At 32.1% G+C, this 26,030-nt stretch overlaps 2 protein-coding genes across 2 annotated transcripts; both read left to right on the forward strand.

The window, feature by feature from the left end:
• Positions 1-236: 236 nt before the first annotated feature.
• LOC126661886 (uncharacterized) lies at positions 237-9,915 on the forward strand. The gene is made up of 11 exons (XM_050355768.1): positions 237-296; positions 354-437; positions 780-867; positions 1,376-4,077; positions 4,324-4,788; positions 4,871-5,632; positions 7,409-8,236; positions 8,352-8,467; positions 8,566-8,972; positions 9,213-9,277; positions 9,567-9,915. Exons 1-8 carry the CDS (start codon positions 237-239, stop codon positions 8,403-8,405), a joined length of 5,043 nt encoding a protein of 1,680 aa, XP_050211725.1. The 3' UTR covers positions 8,406-8,467; positions 8,566-8,972; positions 9,213-9,277; positions 9,567-9,915.
• Positions 9,916-12,998: 3,083 nt separating this feature from the next.
• Positions 12,999-16,684, forward strand: LOC126662260 (RING-H2 finger protein ATL38-like). Its single transcript, XM_050356185.2, has 3 exons — positions 12,999-13,567; positions 14,612-14,709; positions 16,016-16,684. The coding sequence occupies exons 1-3, from the start codon at positions 13,409-13,411 to the stop codon at positions 16,437-16,439; spliced, it is 681 nt and encodes a 226-aa protein (XP_050212142.1). The 5' UTR covers positions 12,999-13,408; the 3' UTR covers positions 16,440-16,684.
• Positions 16,685-26,030: the final 9,346 nt, after the last annotated feature.

The following is a 26,030-nucleotide window of genomic DNA, read 5'->3' on the forward strand; positions in this document are numbered from 1 at the left end:
AACAATTAAAACCATTTTAAATAATAAACTAAGTTAAAAACTAACTTACCATTGAAAAACGACAATTAAAAAACCTTCGTCCCAGATTGTCAACAGTCCATGAGGTTCTCAATGGAGTTTTCAACCTCACTCCCCTAATTCTACAATAGCAGAAATTCGGTGGACCTTCATTATTAAATTGAAGAGCTGGTCCATTCCGACGAGTGCGTGAGTCGACTGTGGATGAGGAAGAGGACATGTTGGGTTCTTCGGTTTTTGATGAATTGAGAGCTGAAATAGAAATTTTCAATTTTATTGTATGAAAATTAGAGATTTTGATTTTTCAATTCGTTAAAGCCATGGTGAAAGGGTAGGTGGCTAGAGTAAATGCCACATGGGCTATTGGCAACGACTTTTTTAATTTCAAGTCAGCAAATTTAACATTGAAACAACCTGCCGTTAGACGGGGGTCATATTTGTTCCGTTTTGTAAACGTCCGGGTCATTTTTGAGCACAAAAAAAACATTAGGGGGAAATGTGAGTCAGGGAGTAAACATTAGGGTCATTTTTGTACCTTAACCCTTCAAAATAAAAGGCCATAAGTTTTTTTGTTCGCATTAACCCTCTCTCTCATTCACAAAATAACCGGTGCATACACTATCATGTTTGAGTGCAGTCGATACACTTCTTACTGAATTAATTTCATTCACATTATCATGTTTACTAATTAAATTGTGCTATTATTCTCTATCCCTTACTGAATTAATTTGAGTTATATTTGTGATTGAATCTTGTTGCAGTCCCCGTATTCTCATCGTTTCCATTCCCGGCGGCGAAAAAAAGTTGCTGTTAAGGAACTCTCAGAGTTACAACCCTATGTGTTTGCAGGTAATACACTAGATTTGGAACTCCTTTTCACTTCAAATACATTTTTATATTTATACTTTATTAAATTCTCAAAGCATGTTTGATAGTGAAACCTCCATTTGTGGGACATACAATCAAATCTTTTTATTTCTCTCAATTTAACTTATTATGTCTTAACCTCATTAAAACCTTTGTTTGTTTGCTAAAACAAAAATTTAAGTATTTTTTTTCTTGTTATAATTGGAGAGGGGAGGGGAATTGAACCCACGACTTTGGCAGATTGTTGTCTAACGCTTATACCATTTGAGCTATGTTGGTAAATGAAAAGTTAAGTTTATCAGTTCAAAAGAAGTAATTCAAACAACTTTTTCTTTTTCTTTCACTTTTTCTTTTTCTAGTTTGCGTTCTGTTACTTCCAGCTTATTATCTTTACTTAATTAAACAAACTGGTAAAAGAAAAGAATTATGGCTGCAATACTGGAAACTCTTCTTTCCCCGTTTATTGAAATCTGCAAGGACCCTTTTGTAGAGTATGTTCTTCTCCCTATCGAACGGAGGATCAGTTATCCCTTCATCTACAAGGCCAAAGTTCGGAGACTCCGAGATTTGGCTGGCAAGTTGAAGGACAAGAGAGACAGGGTGAAAGACTCTGTTGGTGATGCTGAAAGAAATGGGGAAACTGTTTATGATAATGTTCGAAACTGGCTGTCCGATTCAGAGAAGGCCATTGAGGAGGCACTGGTGCTTGTCAATGCGGAAGAAGAAGCTGCCAAGAAGACGTGTTTTGTGGGATTTTGTCCCGATTTAAAGACGCGATATTTGCTTAGTAAGAACGCAGAGGAGAAAGCTTTCGTGATTGATCAGCTGGATCAGCAGGAAGCTGGTCTCCATCCATTTTCTCACCGTCCCCATCTTCAACAGCATGTTGATCCGTCTGTTTTTGATTTTGAAGCATTGGAATCAAGGCTGTCCATTCTGAAGCAAGTCATGGAGGCTCTTAAGGATCCTAATCTAACCAGGGTCGGCGTGTGGGGAATGGGCGGTGTGGGGAAATCTACACTAGCAAAGGAGGTCCATGGCCTTGCTTCCAAAGAAAAGCTATTCGATGATGTGGTTTTTGTTTCCGTTTCTGAAAAACCTGAACTTGGAGAAATTCAAAAATTAATTGCGGGTGTCTTGGGTGTGAACTTCAATGTGGAGGATAGCCGTGTTCGAGCAAGTCATCTCTTTGAGAGGATAAAAAAGAAGAAGATTCTTGTAATTCTTGATAATATCTGGCAAAAAATTGATTTAAATCAAATAGGAATACCAACGGGAGCTGACGGCAAAGACTGCAAAATACTGCTAACCTCGAGGGAGAAACGTGTATTACTAAATGAGATGGGGGTAGAAAAAGAATTCATGCTTCAAGTTCTAACACATGAAGAGGCTTGCAGTATGTTTGCAAAGACTGTCCCACATGCTAAAGATCGAGCATTTGATGCCATTGCGATTGAAGTCGTCAAACGATGTGCAGGAGTGCCACTGCTGATTGAACTTGTTGCTGGGTACTTGCGGAATTGTAAGGAGGTGGGAATTTGGGAGGAGAAGGTACAACAACTATCCAGCTTTAAGGATGAAGAAATAGACTTGAAAGTGCATGAGTCTTTAAAGTCAAGCTACAAGAAACTGATTGGCGATGAAATCAAATCATTTTTCTTGCTTTGTGCTCTGAGTGGACACTCTAACATTCGGATCCAGTACTTGTTGAGGTATTGTATTGGTCTTGGTTTGCTTAAGGAGAGGCCTATTGTCAGTGATGCAAGAAAAAGAGTAGACTATTTGATCAATGAACTTCAAGATTGCTCCTTGTTAATGAAGGGAGAGATGGATGGGTATGTCAAAATGCATGACATCGTTCGAGATGCTGCTTTGTCTATTGCATGTAGAGAGAAACATGTTTTTACTTGTCAAAGTGGTGCTAAATTGATGGAATTGCCAGATAGGGATTGCACTGGAATATCTCTTCCATTTTGTGATTTTCAAGAACTTATTGGGCCTGATTCGGAAATGTTTAAGTTAGATTGTCCAAATGCAGAGTTGTTGTTGCTGCTTACGGAAGATATGTCTTTGAAAGTTTCTGATTCATTTTTTGAGGGAGTTGCTAAACTCAGAGTGTTGCATTTTACAGGAATGCGTTTCTTATGCCTTCCTTCATCCATCAAATTCCTAACAAACCTACAAACCTTGTGTTTACATGGTTGCCATTTAAATAAGTTATCTATCATTGGAGAGCTTAAGCAGCTAAAGGTATTGAGTTTTGTTGACGCTTATATAGTTGAGCTTCCCAAGGAAATAGAGCAATTGACTCGGCTCAAGATTCTAGATTTGAGCAATTGCTCCAAATTGAAGATTATTCCCGCCAATGTTTTCTCAAAGTTGACTCAGTTAGAAGAGTTGTATATGAGCAACAACTCTATAGAGTGGGATGCCGAAGGTAACGCGAGCCTTGAAGAGTTGGAGCATTTGCCCCGCCTACTAACTCTGGAAATGCAAGTATTGGATCCCGAGATGATACCAAGGTCTTTTTTCTTCTGTTTCAAAGGATTGCAAAACTATAAATTAGTCATAGGAGATGGATGGGACTGGAGAGTGAACAATGAATCCTCAAGGACGCTGAAGCTCAAGTTCAAGACAAGCATTCATTTAGAGCCAGGGTTACTAAAGTTATTGAAGGAAAGTGATGATCTGTATTTAGATGAAATATGGGGAATTGAGAGTGTGTTGTATGATCTTGATGGGGATGGCTTTCGGAAATTGAAGCATCTTCAAGTCCAGAATGATCTTGTGATTCAACATATTGCCAATTCAACAAATTTGTCTTCGTGTCCTGCATTTCCTATTCTACAGTCGTTATTTCTGTGTAATCTAATGAGCTTGGAAAACCTTTGTAATGGGCAGCCGGTAGCTGGGTCTTTCAGCAAATTGAAAGGATTAGAAGTCAGAAATTGCGAGAAATTAACAACTCTGTTTTCGTTGCCCTCCAATAATCATGATGGCATTGTCAAAGTTGAGTTGAGCCAGTTATGCTCCTTGACACTGGTCAATCTACCAACGCTCAGAAGCTTTTGCAACAAAATGAACCGACCACTAGAATCTTACGCGAGACACAATCATTTGAGAGTTGATGGTCCAACATGTCAGGAAGGTGTATCATTAGAGGATGAGCCATTATCAATTTTCAACGAACTGGTATGTCTATGCACTAAGCTCTTGGCATTTTCAATTGGTAACTTATTTATATTCTTGATGGAGGAGAGTGACTATGTGTGCAAACTTCCACACATTCAACTTCAGTTTATTAAGCTTGTATAGACAATATTAGTTTGGTGGTTTCTTTTTTATGTCTACTTTACTTTGCAACCATTCACTCATTTATTTATGTAGCACCTAATAAGGAAGACTAATTTTCTTCGTTACCGTAATTCCCATTTGCAGGTCTCTCTTCCTAAGTTGAAGAATCTTACAATAAATACAGTTTATTGCGAAAAGATATGGCAAGACCACCTCTCCATAACATCTTCAAATTTAACAAGCTTGATTGTTGATAGCTGTCATAATTTGCGGCATCTATTGACATGTAAAATGGTTAGAAGTCTTTTTCATCTCAAAAGAATTGAGATAAGAAACTGTGAGCTCATTAAAGAGATAATTCTGACGAAGGAATTTGTAGAAGAAACAGGGAGAACGGAGAAGATACTCTTTTCTAAACTGGAAAGTTTGAGGCTTGAAGGTCTTCCGAAGTTAAGTAGATTCTGCACTGGGCATCCGATTGAATTTCAGTCTCTTACAGAATTGTATGTTCAAAGCTGCTCTGTTTTTACTACCTTTGTTACCTGCACCCAACAAGTTAATTCAGAGGCCGACAACAACTCTGAAACAGAATCTCTCTTTAATAGAATGGTGAGACTCTTTGTTTTTCTTCGTGTCTTTGTTTTTTCGTGTTTACAGTTATTTCTTGTACTAACTCGAACTAGCATTTCAGGTTGGGTTCCCCAAGTTAGAGTTATTGAGTCTTACCTTTTTGTTCAACCTGGAAAATATATGGCACCATCAGCTCATGCCTAATTCCTTCTCCAAACTAAAAGCCTTGATAATCGATGGTTGCCACAAGCTCTTAACGGTTTTTCCTCCTGATGACTTGCCAAGATTTCACAGGCTGGAGAGGTTGATAATTATGAATTGTTCTTCACTGCAAGAAATATTTCAATTCCAAGAACCAAATGCTGACGATATAGATGCTGTGGTAGAATTTAAGTTGAGAGAATTGAGAATCTCCTCCCTTGAGAAACTGAGGATCATATGGAGTAAGGATCCTCCATCAAGTTTTACTTTTCAAGAACTACAGTCAGTGGAAATCGATGCTTGTGGCGCTTTGAAAAGTATATTTCCAGCCTCCATAATCTCAGGCCTTGTTCAGCTTCAAAGTTTAAAAATTAGAAGTTCGCAATGGCAAACATGTGGAGTAGAGGGAATTGTTGCGAAAAGTAAAAGCGCAGAATCAGACCCTTATTTTAAGTTTCCTCAACTTACTTCTCTTTCACTCCATGGGCTAACGAAACTAAAGTGTTTCTACCCGGGGAGGCATAGTGTTGAGTGGCCAAAGTTGAAATGTTTGGAGTTGGTCGAGTGTAACAGCGCAATCATGTTTGGTTCAGAAATTAGAAACCGTTATCAAGAAGAAGCACATGGAGGAGGAGGCAGCCAAGACAATATCCCATTTCAACCGTTTTTTATGTTTGAAAAGGTAAGTTTTGTTTCTTCTATTAACTATTTAGCCATGTTTTGATGAATAAATAAACTATTATTATTCATTTTAGTTTTACATTTACACATTTCATAATTTATGCTAGTACTAGGTCACTCAATTATATGTGACTGTTTAAAAATACTTTCAAAATATTTTGCACATTAGCAGTCATGTCATTTTTCACATATTTCCATTAAAAGATTAAAATCATAGCCATTCACTTATTTAAAATCTAAATGGATTAGAAAAAATAATCAAAATTACCCTTATTTTAATTTGGCTTAAGGTCTGAAAAACTACCGACCTTTCAATTTTTTTTCAATAGCACCCTCACCTTGTAATTTTTTCAATAGCACCCTATTTTGTATTTTTGGCTTTCAATAGCACTCTAAATTAAAAAAGTTAGATGATTTGATTATTATAAGGATGAAAATTTTCAAAAAAATTAAATTTAAAGGTGAAATCATACTTTTTTCTACTTGGACACTTTTAAACAAGTCCTTTAATTTTAAAAAATTCAAATAAGTCTTTGAAAAATGAGTTTAATTTGATGATTTAGGGTGCTATTGAAAGTCAAAAATACAAAATAGGGTAAAATTGATTGTTTTACAAGGTCGGGGTGCTATTGAAAGTCAAAAATACGAAATAGGGTGTTATTGAAGAAATTACAAGGTGAGGGTGCAATTGAAAAAAAAATAAAAGGTCGGTAGTTTTTCAGACCTTAAGCCTTTTAATTTTTTAACAAAAATAATTTAAACATGCAGCATGTGAGGTGTCCAATCTGAAAATGTAAAATGTATTCTAATTTTTTTCCCTGGCAGATAATGAAATTAAAATATAGTATCCTTAAATAAATTGTAATTTATTACTGATTATAAAATAGATGTATCAAGTGATGATCTATCCCCAAAAAAAAAATTAAATTTTAATATCTATTCTGAAAGATCGATATTTTGGTGATCTATATGCAATTTAGTCATTAATTGATTGAAATTGTGAATTTTTTGTTATATATCTTTCACTTTCTTATTACCAAAGTGAAGAGATTAAATTGATAAATGAATTTAAATCAATTAATTTTCAGGTTCACTGATAAATGTTTCATTGTAATATAATGCACATGTTATATGCATTCATCAATTAATTTTAGAAAATTTTAGCCATGTGTTTCAAGGATAAATAAACTATTGTTATTTGCTTAGCTTTATATTTATGCATTTCATAATAATTAGATTATAAATAATATCTAAAGTTTAAATAAATTAGAATTATATTAATTATTTATAGATTGAATTGAAACTTATGAAGTTGATAATTTAGTAAATATTATGCCAATAATGTCTTTTATGAATTTATTAGTTTAGTGTCTTAACTTTTAAAAAAAATACATTAGTGCTTCAACCTGTTAAAAGTATATTTTATTCATTTTTTGATTATCGGACCAGTATGCAAAATGCTTAAGGCTTTTGCCCCTCCTTATATTCTTAATCTTAATACAGTTATTAGATTTAGAATGCGATGGTCATTATTTTCCTAATTAAGCACTACTAGTGAATGGGCTGTAGACATTATATTAGTATTATTTATAAATTTTCATTCTGTAAAATTTAAAGAATTGAATAAATGATTTTTAATAGAGATTATCATTGTAATTTATGTATGTGGTTCTAATAGTTATGTAATATGTATATATAGAGAGAGTAATAAAAATAGAGGTTTGTTTATTATTATTTTACTTATTTTGTTGAATTTTTTATTTATTGCCACATGCAGCTCAATCACAACTTGGAGCAATTGACTCTACACCACAATGATTTGCTGAGAATACAGATTGGTCAATCTCCTGCAAACTGCTTTTCCAAAGTAAAAGTACTGACACTGCATTCCTTGAGTCCCGAATCGTGCATTGTTCTGTTTAGTTTCCTCAAAACACTATACAGTTTGGAAGAACTTGTTATTGTCGTAGGTTCTTTTCAAGAGCTATTCTCGGATGAGGATGATGCAGTTTCTGTGCCACTGAGACATCTGAGCATAGACAATGCCTATAGATTAAAGCATATATGGAAGCAAGACGCCATACTGAAACCAGTTACTCAATATCTTGAGACACTGACAATTTATAACTGTTCTAGTTTACGCAAAATAGTGCAATCATCATCATCCTTCCGAAATTTAGTGACTCTAAAAGTGAGTCATTGTAATAAGTTGAAAAGCTTGTTCAATGTGTCGACAGCAAAAACTATGGTAAACCTCACCGAAATGAGCTTATGTTACTGTTATGCGATGACTGAAGTGGTGGAAACCGATGGAGATCAGACAGAGGATGAAGTGGTTTTTAACAAATTGAAAACTTTGCAACTTGAGACCTTGGATAGTCTCGCCAGCTTTTTCCCAGGAAATCAAGCCTTTAGTTTCCCATTGTTAGAAGAAATATTCATTTCTGGATGCACTCAGATGAAGATTTTCTCTGCTGGAGTCTTGAGCACACCTAAGCTACGGTCAGTCAGAAACTCCAAATATTCACCGGATAATCAATTTTGGGAGGGAGACCTAAACGCAACCATCACATATCTGTGTGTGGAGTGTCTACTACCACAAGAGGTGTGTTTCATATTTGGTTTTTTCTTCTACTTTTCTTATCATGATATTCTAATCTGTTAATTTAAATGTATTCATTCTAACTACTTGCTGAACTTCAAATGATTGGTATTAATAGGTTGAAGATTATATCAAAGTGTCCAGCACCTGGGGAGGCGCTTCCTCGGTGTAGAAACTCTGAAAATGGATGGCTGTACATCATTTACAAGAGAGCTATTGATTCAAAAGTGTGAAGTATCATATCAGTTCAGACTATCAGACTATTTTGTTTAATTTTATTGTTTTGATCGCTTGTTTCTTTTATTTAATACTGTTTTTTTTTTGTTCTATAGGTTGCATTACCAAGCTTGGAAGAACTGAGAGTAGAATGGAAGCTTTAGTTTTACCTCAGTATCTAAGAGGCCTACAAGTATTGAAAGTTATGATTTGAGAATTTTGATGGCTCTGACAACTGATAGAAGTCTTGCGCAACTCGAAAGAATGGTTATAAAGGAATAATTCCAAGTGAAGCAGATGGAGTAGAGGATGAGATCCTCTTGAGTCAGCTAATTTTTGTTTTGAAACTAATGGTCTGCCACTCCTCACAAGCTTTTGGCCAGGTAGATTTACCTTAAATTTCCCATATTTAGAAGACGCGATTATCAGAGAATGTCCCAAAAATGGAGACTTCTGCTCAAGGAGTCGTAACGCCATCAAAGTTATGGCAAGTTCAAACAGGCGACACGAATAGAAAGAACAGGTCAAGATTCTTTTCTAGAGTGCAATTTTAGAGTATATTAAATAGGAGCAAGTAAAGTTGTATAGGAGTGAAACTCTCTCTTCTTGTTGATGATTAAGTTATCTCAAAATAGTAAGTTATCAAAGAAGAGGATTTACATCCCACATTTGGTATAACTAAGAATTATCTAAGCTATTTCATCATTGTACAGTTCTTGACCAAGTTTCCCTAATATTTTTTTGATGTTGGAATGTTTCTCAGAGTGCGATGAGATTTGCGACAATAGATTGACAGACTGCACAATAGTTCTCCAGTTGAACTTGAAGGTATTCCTTTTTATTCACTTATGGGTGGAGCTGTGATTCACCTATGCTTTAATTCTGGTCAATATTCTAACTGCTATGTTCTTGAAAACAGCAGACAATCCAAATATTAGCCGACCTGTATGTATGGTTATATAATCAGTATTCACTTTTTAATTCTGTTGGGATTAAATGTTATCCATGAGTCTCTTGTATCACTCTATCAGAGCCACAATTATTAATGTGCATAAAATTCTCATCCCTGAAATCTGAATATTAATTATTTGTCACAAGAATGTTGTTTGTGTTTTAGAAGGAGCTCTCTTTACAAAGAAGTAGAGGTTCATCCAGCTCAAGTGATCAAATGCTACAAGCTCCAGACTTGTGGGATTTGCAGGTAGAAAGCGCGTAGGAAAATACTGCAAAACTATAAGAAAGATCGGAAAAAAGGCGACAATGTGAGCTTCTTCAGCAGTATTGACAGAAGTTGATCAATAAGAGTGAAAATTGGCAATGGACAGGAAATTAAGGTGTAATTGTTGTACACACACCTTTAGGTACTAAACCAAATTCTGAACTACTGTATGTCACTAAATTTGATCAAAAATTTCCTAGTACTTTCCATTTGTTTGAAAAGGATTATGCTCGTGTTTAAGAACGCATCCTGTTGGCTGTTATATTAAGGCCTAATGCCTTAAAAAAAGACCCCGAAACATCTTTTTAATCCTATCCTGACGTTAAAAATTTGTCAATTTTACCTTATTTCGATTGTATCTCAATTTTTTTAATTTTTGTCAATTTTTTTACTTAAATGATGAAATCATTCAATTAACCATGTTTAAAGATAAAATTAAATTCATTTCCATTTAAAAATAGGCCTAATCACTCAAAAACTCCCCACCTTTAAACTTTTTTTCAATTCCACCCCGACGTTGAAAATTTGTCAATTTTACCCACTTTTGAATTTTCCGTTTTCAATTGTACCCCAATAATTTATTTTTTGTTAATTTTTTTACTTAAATGATGAAATCATTCAATTAATTAAGTCTAAACATGAAATTAAATTCTTTTTTATTCAAAAAAGTACAAATAAGTCCTTTATTTTTAAAAACTAACTAAAAACCATAATCAAATTAACACTAATTTAAATTCTTAATTAATTTAACTAAATTTAAATAAATTTTAAAAATATACAATCAATATATGCGAGACATGGAGAATGTTTTAAACAAATTTCCAAACGCAAAAGACGTTAATTTAATTTTTCAGGGTACAATTGAAACACAAAAATGCAAAATAGGGTAAAATTGACAAATTTTCAACGTCAGGGTATGGTTGAAAATGGGCTAAAAGATCGGGGTTTTTTTAAGACATTAGGCCTTAAAAATATACAAATAATTCGTTTATTTTTAAAAACTAACTAAAAATCATAATTAAATTTAAATTAATTTAAATTTTTAATTAATTTAACTAAAAATCTAAATATATTTTAAACATGTACATTTAAGCTATGCTATATATGGAGAACATTTTTGAATTTTTTTTTTCAAATGAAAAAGATGTCAATTTAATATTTCAGGGTACATTTGAAACAATAAAATGCAAAATAGGATAAAATTGACAAATTTTCAACGTCAGGGTAGGATCGAAAAAAAGTTACGAGGTCGAAGTTCTTAGGTATTAGGCCTTATATTAATAATGAAGATGGTAAAAAAAGAAAAGGGAAAATGGCCAAATAAACCCTTAACGTTTAGCCTATGGTCAAGTAGGCCCTCAACGTTCAGAAAGAGTCAAACAAGCCACTAAAGTTTTAAAACATTGTATCATCTAATCCCTTCTTAGGAGTCACCGAGGACCATAACATTTGTTAAATCGTATCAACGAGAACTCCTAAGGAGAGCTTAGATAATGCAATTTAAAAATGTCAGGGTCCTCGTTGCATCTTTCTGAACGTTAAGAGCCTACTTAACTCATAGGCTAAACTTTTTCTCCAAAAAAAAAACCAGTGAAGATTTTTTGTGTTGTAATAAAATATACTAATTCATCCTCTAATTTATACAAATCCATTATGACATCGTTCATGTTTGGATATATTATATGTTACACCCATCTGTTAATTTTTTTGTTAATCAACTCAGTAGGTTAAAGAAAGAAATAGCAAAATACCTAAAAAAATATATTAGCATTTGTTAATCCAGATTCTCTATCTTTATTTGTCTACCTTAGAGTGTTTTATGTTTACTCTTTTACTCTTTTATTTTGTTTCTATACTCCATATTTACTCTATATCCAGTTTATTCTTTTTCTTCATCTTCTTTCTGTCTTCTTCTTTTCTTCTTCTTTTTCAATTTATTTTCAAAAAAATTTAACAAATCAACAAACTAATTCTAATTTCAACTCATAGCATTTCAAGAAATTAATACCTGCGATTTTATTATTATTTTCTAAAATTTTATTGATAGTTTTGAATCCGCTCGAATTTTTAATTTCTAATTAAATCGCTTCAATTTTCACTTGAAATTCAAATTCAACGTTCATAACTTTCTTCAAAAACAAAGAAAACTGTAAATTGTAATTTATTTGTCTCATTAAACAATCTATTAAAAACGGTTTCAACAGTTTCAAACCGTTTACAAAGGTTTCAAACAGTATACAACAGTTTCTGAAAAACACTTTCAAACAGTCTAAAAATAACAGTTTCACACATTTTCAAAAAAACCGTTTCAAACTGTTTATAAAAGTTTCGAACAGTATACAACAGTTTCAAACTGTTTACAAAGTTCTCAAACAGTCTAAAACAGTTTCTACAAAAACACTTTCAAACATTCTAAAAAGTAATAGTTTCAAACAATATATAACAGTTTCAAACTGTTTACAAAAGTTTCGAATAGTATAAAACAGTTTCAAACTGTTTACAAGGGTCTCATACAGTCTAAAACAGTTTTTAGAAAACATTTTAAATAGTCTAAAAAATAACAGTTTCAAACAGTATAAAATAATTTTAAACCGTTTACAAAAGTTTCAAACAGTATAAAACAGTTTCGAAAAAACAGTTTCAAACGATTTTTAAAATTAATTAAAAAACGTTTGAAAATTAGGTCAAAACATCATAAATGAAGAAAAATGATGATTTTTTTTAAAAAATATTGAAAAAATTCCAGAAAACGATACTACAATAATTTAAAACAACATAGAAAGAAAAAGAAGAAGAAGAAAAAGAAAAAGGAAAAAAAGACGTTTCTCATCTACTACCCATCATATTATATCTTCAATTTTTTCACAATTACAAACTTTTTTCTTTGTATTGGAGTTCATTTATATTATGTGGGAAAGAGAAAAGGTAGAAGAAAAAGAAAAAAAAGTTGCAGAGAAAAGCAAAAAAAGAAGAAGAAAAGGAAGAAGGAGAGAGAAAAAGGGAGTCCTTCTTTTGTAACGTTTTGCTAAAAAAATAAAATTGAAAAAGGGTTAAAATCGAAGATTTTAAAAGATGTGTTCATAAATAAAAAAGAAGTAACAAGACTGTTAACAGAAGGATTTCTCAGTTAACGTATCAAGTAGACTTTTAAAACAAGAAATAACAAACTGTTAATTATAGTATAGCTCAGGAGCCTTTAAGTAATTTGCTCAAAAAAAATAAAAATATGGGATATTTTTAGGCGATTAAACTTTTATTATTTATTTAAAAATCTCCTCTTAAATCTTTTTTTTCTTTTTAGAGTCAATTCATAATTAATATTAGATCCCACTAATCACTCTTTTCCCTCAAATCTCACTTCCAACATCACTAATCTCTCCCTCCTTTCTCTTCTTTATCAATCTCAAAAACAAACTCACCTCCTCACTTCTTCACTCTCAACTACCTTAACTATATTTCTCAAAACCACCTTAACAACTATAACTACCCAATTCTCTTCAACATCCCAACACCAAAAAAGATACAAAATTTCCCCCCTCTTCTCCAATTTTACCTCATGGGATTCTCACAAAATCAAACAGACAGCAGTACCCTTCTCATGCAGATTCAGTTTCTGTTTTTTTCCCACTTAAGATTGAGATATGCTTGTTTATATTAACCTCTTTACAATAGCCATGAAAGTTTGCTTCTTTTTCTGTTTTCTTGGGCATGTACTGAAATTTTGAGTTCAGAAAAGAAAAATGATGGGTTCAGGTTTAAATTTGGTGATGACAGTGATAGGATTTGGTGTTAGTACTATGTTTATAGTGTTTGTGTGCACACGTTTGGTTTGTGCTCGGATTCAACTTAACTCATCTAGACGTTCGTTTCCTGTTGCTTCCAGATCTGATCTTAGCATTGTAAGCTTTTTTTTTCCCTTCAACTTTTTATTTTCTCTTGTGTTTTAGCATATTAAATCCCGACTTGACGTTTCACTATTTTAGCGATGTATTCTCATGTTTTTAAATTTGCATTGGACATCCTAACTTTTTAATTTTTTGGCATTCTTTTAGCATTTTGTAGCATATAGTGTTTTTCACCAAATATAAAGTTATAAAATGTGTGCAAAACGGCAGTGTTTTGTATGAAACGACACTAAAAAACGGTTATACGGTTACAGAATGCCAAGAAATTGAAAGGTTGGGATGTGCGATGCTAATTTTAGTGAATGAGATTAAATTGCTAAAAAGGTGAAACGTTGGGATTTAATATGCAAATAATTCTTTTCTCTTTGTTTTTTTAATCTGTTTCGTCACTGTTTCGTACTGGTCTTGTGGAAATACTGAAATTTGAATTTTGATGATTTTTTGTTTTAAAATTTATGAGCTGTTAGACTTTTTACAGATTAATGTTATTATGGACAGATTGATATAGTTTAATGAAAATCTCAAATAGCCATCTTAGAAGGAATGTCATTTCCCTCTAATTACAAGTTGTTCCTTTCATGACAAATATAAGAATGGAAATATGTCATGGACAATCTGTTCTAACATATTTTGAGCTGGATTACGTACGGAACCAAACTGACTGAAAAAACCGAACAGAAAATGATTGGCTTGATACATTTGTTATATAAGTTACAAATATTTCGGTTTGGTTTGGTTTTTAATTTAGAGAAACTGAACTATCTATATATTTAACATATTCGGAAAAATCGGAAACTGAACCAAACCAAGATTTATCCTCCAATTAGTCTTGTTTCTATTTCCTTTAAAACAGATCGTTTTTGACAAATTCACTAACGAACAAAACTAAAAACCGGTTTGCGCACTCTTAATTTTGAGCAAGTTTAATTGTGCCTAACATTTGATCTGTTCCATTGTGTATTTCATGCTTTAGAAAGCTACTCGTAAATATGCTATCATTTTGATAAGAATTGTTAATCATTAACTTCTGTGTTATAGCTAGAACGAGGATTGCACGGTCTTGAGCCTGTAATTGTAGCCAACTTTCCTACAAAGAAGTACAGTGATGACCTTTTCTCTGCTTCAGAAGATGCTCAGTATGTCCTTTTCTTCTGCTTCATTTCTTTTTGCGACTGTCTCTTTTGTGCCTTCATAAAGTAAGTCGTAAAAGTCTTTCGAGATTACTGTAAAAATGCACAAAATTGAGAGTGATCCTTTTTGGTCATATTATTGTGTTCTGTGATATCAGTTTATTTTCTGATTCAATGAAGCGAGATGCTAAGAATTTCTGAAAGCAATAGGAGCTTAATTTGTTGCTATCCAAATTGCCTCACTTAAGTACTAGTGTTATATGCATATCTTCATCAGCAGACATTTTGAAACTTCCATCCTTAAATTAGAGGGTTTCATTTTCATACCCTTGTTAGTTAACTGATTTACTAAGTAAAAAATGTAGTTTTATCTGTTTTCCATATCGGTATTTTTGGTTTCATCAATCTTGTTTCCGTGGTACATAGGATGAGGATATTTCTTTTGAATGAAGATAATTTGATGGTTTTCTCCATGTATGTTCTCTTACAACCTGGGGTCTCCAGAACTTGTAAGCTAATAGCCTTTGTTTTGTTGGGTTTACGAAGCTTATAAATCATAATACGGTTTTATTCATGACCATTAATAATACTTTGATTAAGTTGTCAAAATCTGTACTCGGGTTACATAGCATACCAGACCTTCCGCGGGACAATTGTTTGGATAGTTATTAGAAAGCTAGTACTAAGACAATTTTTGTTATTGTTTTCAACTTAAAATGATGTCTCCCTAAGTCCATATTTGCAGAGGTCAGCATACTGAGAAAACAAATTGGCAAATATCTCATAGCAATGGATTTGGTAAAATGTGAATTGTGTAGAAAGTCTCAGTATTTCTTTGTTTTCTTTGTCAATATATGCCGACGTTATTTTTTTGGACCTTGTTCTTGGTCCATTTGGCTTAGGCAAGAAAGACAGTAGCCATGTCTTCCTGGTAAACTACAAAAACATAATCTGAACACAAGAATGATTTTCCAAAATTACAAATATACATGATGCATGTGATAAAAATAGTTGTAATGCTATTAATTGCCTGTCGTCTTTTTCTCTTTTTGTCGTCCCGTCACTTTAACCAGGCTATTTGACCTATATGCACCTTATCAAGATGCTTTTAGATCAGTTAGCTAAATGTACTATTATTTGTCATTACTTATATCTGTCAAAAAGCATTTAAAATATGAACGGATTGGTAATAATCGTTATGAAATCAAGCCATTGATACTATTTTATTACTTGTTCTATTTGTGTTCGCGATCATTATATTTCTGTTGCTCCAGTTCTTACTAATAAAGCAGTGAACTATTGTATGCGGCAGATGCACAGTTTGCCTAACAGAATACCATGAAGATGATGTCTTGCGTATTCTCCCCTACTGTGGTCACTCGTTCCACGTGACCTGCATAGACATATGGCTGCAACAGCATTCCACTTGTCCTGTTTGTCGAATATCGTTGCGCCAACTTCCTGAGAAAAAGCGCATGATGCCCTTGTTCAGCTCAGCTATCCGCTCGCCATATAGCACAGAGTCCTTCGATACCCATTCTTACAACTGCTTGTTGGCAGGGCAGGGTATTTCATCAATATCCAATAACAACTGTATGGACTCCATTCAGGAGGGTCATTGCGCATCAGAGCATCAGGAAGCAGAAGTTACACAACGTTTGTCCCCGTTAACTGAAGGTAACCAGAATGCTAAAGACTCGGGAAACAAGCATGTAGAAAGCGTGTCAGATCCCTGAATCCTCAAGCATCAAAATGTAAGCTTTATTCATGACAATTTCAGGTTTCAGAGTTCAAACACTCATATACATAAAGGTGGGCATCTAATTCCTCTGGAATCTTGCCATGAATTTCACTGCTTTGTATTTTATGTTATGTATATATTACATAAAGGAAACTGTTTGGTTTCTGGGCAGTTTTGTTAGTTTCAGCCGTACAACTCTAATCAATTTTAAAAGTTGTTCAATGAGATGATATTTGTATTTTTCTGGAATAATAACTATATATCATCCCTTGATAGTCAAAATTATGTTTGGGGTTCCTCTAGATGGAGGACCCCACATTTAAAAAAAACAATCTATAACAAATATAAAAGTGTATTCGCGGGGGAACACTTCCATTCACGGACAAAAATACCCTCTATGTATTTTATCCAAGTTGATATTCCTAATTATGACATATAAGAATATTTGTGCTTAACAAATAGAAAGATGATATTCCTAATCTATAAAGTAAACATATTAAAATTAATTATCGCAGTAACTACTATTATGTATTAAATTCCTAATCCTAAAAGGAATTGTGCAACAATTATCATATTTGTTAAATTCCTAATCCTAAAAGAAATTGCACAGATATATCACTATATATAAAAAAATATGATGAGTTTTATTAACATTAAATAATTATATTATAATATTTGTGTTGAAATTTTGATATCTTTTTATTTATTAGTTATTTACTATAAAAATATAAAATTGCTTCAATCATATTATCATTTTTTAGTAACAAAAATTAAATCTATTGCTTAATTTTAACTTTTTAACATTTCCAATAAAAGAAATTAAAATTTTATAAAATAATTAAACAAAAACAAATAAAAAAACACAAGTCCAATAAAATTTAAATAATAATATATTATTACAAAAATATATACAATTATAATTTTAAATAACGGGTCATATAGATATCATTAACGTGCGTAGCACGTGGCCAAAAAAACTAGTGATAATTAAAAGAGTTAATCTCAATAAAATACCAAACATTTGCGAGTCTCGTCAGTTATATTTAAATTTTTCAAAATCGGCTAGTTTAGCCAATTTTGGGATATTTTAAATCGTTTTTAGCCATTCGTAAATGAAACCGAAAAAGTTGTTATCTCACTCGCCACATCGCTACCAGTAGAAGTTATTAAGTGAAGCTGAGTTGGCAGCATCTACAAATCCAATTAAATTAAAGGCATTCCTAATCAAACCACATGACAAACAAACTAAAAACAAATCCAATGTTTAAATCAAATAAATTAATTATATTATTACAAAATTTATATATATAAAAATAATTAATATTTCTTAATTAACTAATTAAAATTTAAAATCTAACTAAATCTAATTTTATACTAAATAAAATCATTAAAATTACATTAATTAAATTAAACGTTAATCGTCTCGAGATTTTATTTTTATTCCGAGATAGAATATACTTAAATTTAAATATAAAATCTAATTAAATCTAAATTAAATAAATTTATTTAATAAATTTATATAATTAGTTTAAAATTTTATTTAATTAAATTAAATCTCAATATTTATCTCAAAATTTAATTTGTTATTCTAAAAAATATTATTCCAAAATAGTAATTCCGCCACCGCCGCCTCGCGCTCCGACCACCGCCGCCTCCTCAACTCCCACTACGGCCACTATGGTTCGTCTTCTTCATTATCTATCATTTTCTCCATTGAAGAAGACCAGGTCTGGTCTTCTCCCTCAATGGAGATGACCATACTTGATCTTTTCCATTGATTTGAACAATTGTGTTAATTTATTTTGGTTTGAAAACAATTAATTTGTAAATAAAAATTAAAAGAATGCTTTTGAAACAATCAGGACTTCGAGTTTCACCATAGTTGAGGGAAACTCTGTCATACTTAATATTACATCTCAAAAGTTTTTTGCATGATAATTGTACGTTTCTCAAAATATGTTTGTTATCTCTCCCGAGGAACAAATTTGTGTTTAATTAATTTTGGATATTTTCCAGTTGCCATATTAGTTAATTACTCATAAGAAAAACAATTAACGTCATCACAATTTCTTAGACATATCTCTATTTTTAAGTGAATTGTGTTTAAATCTCTAAATCCAATTTCATACTTCACCACTAAATACTTCACATGAATTATAGGATAAAAACATAAAGATGGTCAATCTTAATATTCATAATAATCAAAAGAGATTTAAAGAAAAACCTTGCTTATGTTACATCCCTAATCCTAGTTTGAAATTTAGCAATCCATTATCATATTGAAAATAACAATAATAGACCTTGAAAAAATGAAAGAATAATAAAGGAGAAATGAAAAAATTGGTAAGAGAATTTATATTATGGAACCTGTATAAGCCAATACAGGAGTAAATGATTTTTTCTACTCAAAGAAATATTATTTATAGTGAAACTAGAAGTGATGTCAGCCAAATATTGTTTTCTTTTTATAATGAACTTGAGTGATAATCAAGTTTGACATATATTCTTGGAATAAAGGGTTTGAATGATGGTCAAGTCTTTCTTTTCTTTCCATAATGAGATTGAGTGAATCGCATTTGACATATCTCATTTCCATAATTAGCTTGATTGAAGTTACGGTTGTATTTTTCATTTCCATAATGAACTTTATTAGAGTCAAAGTACATTTTTTTGTCTGTAAGTCAAGGAAAATTTGTTTTGAGTGTGAATCAAAGATATGTCAATATGAAGGTTTATGAGTGCTCACCAAAACTTCTGCACTTTCTCGAAATGTTAAAAACTATTTTTTCAGGTCGTGGGCCGGCTCAGGGGATGTATCACACAATTTCACCGACTCTGGCCGACTGCATTCTTAGTTCGCCCAGGTTTCAAGTTAAAGGCCAATTTTGAGCTAGTTCGAGTCCGAATTTGGACTCAATTTCTTCTTGAAAGTCATAGGTTTATCTTTTATCTTTCCAAAAGATGTCTAATCACATGATTTAGATATTTCTAGATCCATATATGATATGATTTAGATATTTTTAGATCCATATATGATATGAAAACAAAATTATGTCCGAATTTTCAGCTTTTTGATTCAAACTTTCGGAGATTGATTTAGCGACTACTTTGCTTGCACTCAGACTTAATTTTCCATTATTTTTCTTCGTGGACTTAATAGAATCAATCCTGATTTACTTTCACTTCATTTAAGCTCTATTTATTTAATTATACTCAAAAAATGCTAAATATTTATATTTTAGCTCAAAAACTACCAAAAGATAAAATTGTTATGAAATTCTCTGTTTTACGCAATAAGACATTGAAATACGTTACATAAATGGTATAAAATTAATGTAAAATGGAGGCTTATCATATTGCCTTTTGATAAAGGTTTCTCAAGTGATATGATTGTTGTCTTTTGAGAAAGGTTTCTCAAGTGATTTGGTTGTTGCCTTTTGAGAAATGTTTCTCGGGTAATTTGACAGTTGCCCTTTGAGAACAGCTCCTTAAGTAAATTGGTTGAAGGACTTTACGCAAACATACTCGAGGAGCATAGCTTTAGTATATCTCTCGTATTGTTATCGCCACTCAAAAGTTTGTTTCATTTAATTAATCATTTAAGATTATAAAAAGGTTCAAAATAAAAGATAATAGTAAATTGTCAGCATCCCCTCGGGGCTCTCCTTCAGTTTTTCGGCGTTTATTACTCCTTTTTTTTACTAATTTCTCTTTGGGCAAGTGTGCAACACCAAGCCGCTATTTTATGATCTCCCTTCGTTGTTATCATTCCTCCCAATGCTGAAATCTTCATTGTTAAATACTTATTGCTGATTATTATTCCATAGTTGTACAAGAAGGATCATCCCAAAATTCTGTTGTAGGCTAACATCATGTCCACTTTGCTAAATCGAGTCTTGATCTTCTTTGTCACTTCCTCCCTTCCTAATCATTTCCAAAATGAGGTTCGTTAGGCCTTTAGGCTAAATAGGGGCACCTCCCAAGCCTACTAGCAAAATTGGATAGTGCCGTAGTTTCCCCAAATCCACACCAATTCCTTGAATACTTCCCATGTCATAAGGTTAACTACACTTCCTTCATCTACCTACAATTTCATGACCAGAAAGTTATTAATAATACCTTACACGACTAATGCCTCACTGTGTGGCCTTTTGACGTGTGCTCCATCCTCGTGTCTGAACGTGATAATACTAAAAAAATATGAATTTGCCGCTATGACCTGCTATAACTTGCAACACTTCCGCCATTCAACTTTTTTGACTAAACGCTACTCTCCATCCTTCTATAATCAATACTCTAGATATCTCCTTTCTTTTTGGTTTCTCTTTCTCTTTCTTGGCCTCTTTTTGGATTATCCCCTCTAATGCTCTTTATCCTCCTTTTGGTATGTGAACTTTTTCAGCACGCCACTCTCAATTATCCTTTCTATTTCTCTTTTAAGATCGGAACATTGTTCCTTGTCATGGCCATGATGTTCTTAAATATTTACAATACATGTTTTCATTTTTTTATCCAGTCATGTGGATCACATTCCTAGGCTAGCTAACCGCCTTTTGGTTTTCCTTGACCTACATCAGCATATTGTCCCTTGTCGTGTTTAGTTGGATAAATATCTAGTTCTCTTCCCTATATCTTCCTATTCTTTGATTGTCTCCATATCCTCCAGCTCTATGGTCACTAGTATTATACCTTCCATTATTGCGCCATAATGCTTGTTCTTATTAAGGAGAGTACCCGTTTATGTTGTGATGTCCTGCTGTAGGATCCTATCTTGATTGACTTGTTTATTTTTAAGTGGTGCTACCTTTGCTTTCTTCTTTCTAGGGCGTTTCTTGGTTCTTTTGCCTTCTCCCATCATCAATTGTGCCACTGCCATTATTTCTTGGCATGTTTTAAGTTTTTTTAAGCTAAATTTGTCTTCTTAAATACCAAGCCTTGTCCCTTTCTTCAACGCCTGTATGAACGCGTTGTTTTTAAATCTTTGATTTTTATTATCTCGTTATTGAATCAATCGATGTATGTCCTTAGTAATTCACCTTCGTCTTGTTTACACCGATATAGATTCTCTGAATTTCTACTCGGCGGGATGTTTGTGAAGAATCTCATGATCACCTCTAGCACAATTGCTTTCAAGTCTGAATGGATCTTGTCTTGATGTGATTGAACCATCTTTGTGTAGTACCACTCAAAATGGTTGGGAATGTCTTGCATATGATGGCGTCGGACATGTCTAATATCATCATTTTGTTATAAAACTTGGTCATATGGTTTTTAAGACAACCTGTTCCATCAAAATTGTCCAAATGAGGCATCTTCAATTTGTTTGGCATCCGCTCTAACAATATTTCAGTCACTATAGTTGACTTTCCTCTTGAGAGACTTTCCATACTGGCATATTGTGTTTCTTTACTTTCAACTACTGCTTTTACAGCTAACCAATCAATCATTGAATATCCTACATCGCGGTCATGTTATTTTTAAGATAGTCTGTTCCATCAAAATTGTCCAAATTGGGCATCTTCCATTTGTACGGTAGCCGCTCTAACAAGATGTCAGTCACCAGAGATGACTTTCCACTTGACACACTTTATATATTGGCATGATACGTTGTTTTACATTCAACTACTGCTTTCATTGCTCAACAATCAATCATATCTTGCATCATTACTCCTTTAGGCACTTCTTTATATGCTTCATCTGGGTCACCATTTTCCCGGATGCTTGTTGTCGTTAGTGACGTCATGCTGGTTCTTTCTCACTAACTGTTAATATTTGTATCGCTCGGTTGGTATCTCTAGTATTTTTTGGTTCCCTTCTTTCTCGCGTTATCTCCTCTCTTCCTGTTGGCATTCCTTCATTTCGTGTTCTAGAGGTTGCGTTGGTTAAGGCGTTGTTCGTTGAATCTTTGTTTTACGTTTTGTTGCTCCTCATTTGTGTTAGCAGGGAAAGTGTTGATGCCACATCTTTAACATATGCAACTATGCCATTCTAAAACTGGCATACAATCTCTTTTATAGCCTAGTCAATTAATTCTTGAAAGGTGGGTTTAGAATATTCCCCAAGACTAGTATAGGGCGTTGGTCTTCGTCACGTCTAATATCCTTGTAAGGGTATCACCAGCCTTTCGATGAATGATCATGACATAGGTGTGTACGCTCTAGGCGCGTATTGAGGATGAATCATAATATCTTTCAACGTTGGCAGGGGAGGTCATGGTGGCGTTTCTTTGGTTGTTGCTGGTGGATATTTTCCTAATTTTTCAATCTTGCAACCTTATCACTAGAATGTGTTTTTCAGAAGCGTCAAATAATGGATCCTAAATGGAGGTTGGCGGTTTGATGTAGAACGAGATCCATTGGCCGTTGGTCAGGACCAGACGTGCAGATATGCGTAGACAAAAGGAAGATGAGCCTTGGTTTTTAGGCCTAGAGTCTCCGCTCGGATGCTTAAGTCAGTAAAGATAAATAGATTTTTCAATGTATTGAAATAAGAATAATAACTTAATCTAATAATGATGAGTGTTGCCCTTTTATTGAGTTTCAATAAGACTTTTTATTTGCATGCCGATGTAGAATTTTTAGAGGATATACTTTTTCTTCACGTGATCTTTTAGAAAACGGTCAATAGCCTTTTGTGTGTGAGCCCGACATAGGGTAATATCTCAAATTAAAGATTCTGAATAAAAATAAGGTGATTGTGATAATTTTAAAAGGGTCTAAAAAAGGTTTCTGGTTCTTAAACAATCGATGTATAAAGTTAAAAAAATTAAAAGACGACTATTGTAATTGAAAACTGAAATTGAAGTTGTAATTATAAAAAAAATTAAGATTGAAGTTGAAGATATAGATTTGAACACAAACTACAGTAAATATGAATTCTAAAAATTATGAAGTTGACTTTATTTTTTTCTCCGGGGGTTCTTGAGTTTTTTTTTTTTTTTTTTAAATGATGATTATATAAGCACTACCATAAAAAATGGAAGGCAAAAATAAAAAAAGATTAGCTTCTGGCAAAAAAAGCTAAGTTCTGAAATGAATCATTACTACTATAACAAAAATTAGGATTATGAAACTTGTAGTGATTCACTCCTTTTACAATACAAACAAAAATCAAATCCGAATAGTTCATTGATTCCTGAGTTTTAAATTGATGTATTCGGATTTCGCAGTCGTCGTTGTCTTCTTGCTTTTATATGCTCTTTTTTGAAATTGTCACCTACCCACATTTTTAGTCAACTTTCATGTTCCTTTTTTTTTTCTCTACTTATAAAAGTTCCACTTCAGAAAACTGTCCCTTCAGTAAAAATTGTTATATTTATAAAATTTTGCAAAGTGCTAAATTAACTCTTATCTTATTTATTTTTGGGCTTCTATCTTTTAGAGATTCTGGGCTTTTCAAATTCTCGACTCCTACATTTCTAATTTTTTTTGTTTTGGTATAAACATGAGGAATTTACAGAAATATTTTTAATTATAAATCTATTTGCATTTAGTATTTCAGTTTTGAAAAATTATTTTTTACCCTTTTTTAATGTTTTTAGTTGTACTCTAGTTATACCTATTTTTTATTTATAAAAATATCTAATTTTATACATTTTTTCTCATTCTCTTTCTCTTTCTATTTTTTCTTTTTCTTTTCTCTTATTTTCTTTTCTTTTCTTTTTCTCTTTTATCGTTTGTCTCTTTCCTTTTTTTTCCTTTTCTCATCTTATTTTTTTTTTCCTCTGTAAATTGTTTTATCTTTTCCTTCTCAATAAAATTGCTTAGCAAATACTTCCTCCGTTACATCTAGAAAGTCCCATTATCATTTTTTTATCTCCCACTTAAAAAGTCCCATTGTATCTTTTTAGCATAACTTCTCATTTTTACCCCTTATCTTATGTTAATAGCAAAACTCATTTACAAGACCATTAATGACATGCATAATTCTAAAGTACAATTAATGAGGGTAAAACAAGAAAAACAAATGTTTTTATGTCTTCTTAATATGTGTGAAAATTAACAATGGGATTCCTAAATGAGACGGAGGGAGTATTATTTATGTTTTGTATAATTCATCTAATACGTATATAAACAAACAATCTTAGATCTAAAACAAATAAGAAATCGCCGATGAAAAGATCGATCGTATTTGTCTCAGAAGAGTTGAAGCAACGATTCTGCCATCACCACCACTTTATCCTCTTATTTGGATCTTCTTCTTTATTTTTATTTTTTTATATGTTAATTGAAAATTTTTATTGACAATTTTGTTCATATGTTTGAAACGGTTGTAAACAGTTTGAAGCTGTTTGAAACTTTTGTAATCGGTTAAAACCCTTTGTAAACTGTTTGAAATTGTTTTTAGATAAAGGTTGCAAAATTTATTTTTGAAAGTGTTTTTTATAACAAATTAAATTTTTAATGAAATGTTTGAAACTATTTGATACTTTTGTGAATTTTTTAAAACTTTTATAAATTGTTTTGTAACCTTTGTTAGCTGTTTGAAATTTTTATTTTTTGAAACTGTTTGAAACCTTTGTAAACTATTTGAATTATTTATAAACTGTTTGAAATTATTTTTAAATTAAGGTTCAAATGTGTTCTTGGAAACTGTTTGAAGCCTTTGTTAACTGTTTGAAACCTTTGTAAACTGTTTGAGACTATTTTTTTAAAGGATTGAAACCTTGGTAAACTATTTGAAATCATTATATTTTTATTTTAAATGATCATAAATTGTGTTTCATAAACCTTTTGAAACCGTTTGAAACTGTTTTTAATAGATTTTCAATTAGAAAAAAATAAACTAATAGTTTACCATTTTTTTCCTTTTTTGAAAAAAGTTATGATTGTTGAACATGCATTCGAGAAAAATTTGAGCAATTTGGTTACAAATTAAAAATTTGAGCGGATCAAAATTTAAATTTGACATTCGTGATATACTTTCAAGAAATAATGGTAGAATTAGAGAAATCAGTCTGTTGAATTGTATGAGTTGAAGATTTTGAATTGGATTGCTGAATTGTTAATTTTTTTTTTGAATGAGTTAAAAAAAAAAGAAATAGAAGAAACTATGACTAAAACATGTAAAGCATAAATGGAGTATAAATATAAATAGCAGAGTAAAAAAATAAATGTTTAACACGCTAGGATAGGTAATCAAGTTGGGATTTTGAAATTAACAATGCTAATATTTTTTCTATTTAAATATTCTCCTAATTATTCCTATAAACAACCATCAATATCCAGTATGTGAAAGACATTTAATTCAATAGCTATAAAATAGTTTTACAACAGGTAATCGATCATAAAGTATTCAAACTATCGTATTTTGTTGTTTTTTGCATTTTGGTGACAAAAGATTATTTTGTATCATTTTTGCTACTAAATATTAATTTTAAATGAGATAGATCTGATCAAAAAGCATTACTAAAAAAATTGTATTAGTGATGAAAATTATTACGGAAAAAATCTCTCGTAAATTTGTTACAAATTAGTGAAAGATTTGTGACAGACCATCAGTAAATTATGTGATAGAAAAATCGATCACAAATTTTATGACGACCAAAATCCGTCACAAACTTTTGTGTCTGAAAATATTCTTTACA

The sequence above is a fragment of the Mercurialis annua genome, linkage group LG8 (genome assembly GCF_937616625.2).
Source record: "Mercurialis annua linkage group LG8, ddMerAnnu1.2, whole genome shotgun sequence".
Taxonomy (NCBI): Eukaryota; Viridiplantae; Streptophyta; class Magnoliopsida; order Malpighiales; family Euphorbiaceae; genus Mercurialis; species Mercurialis annua.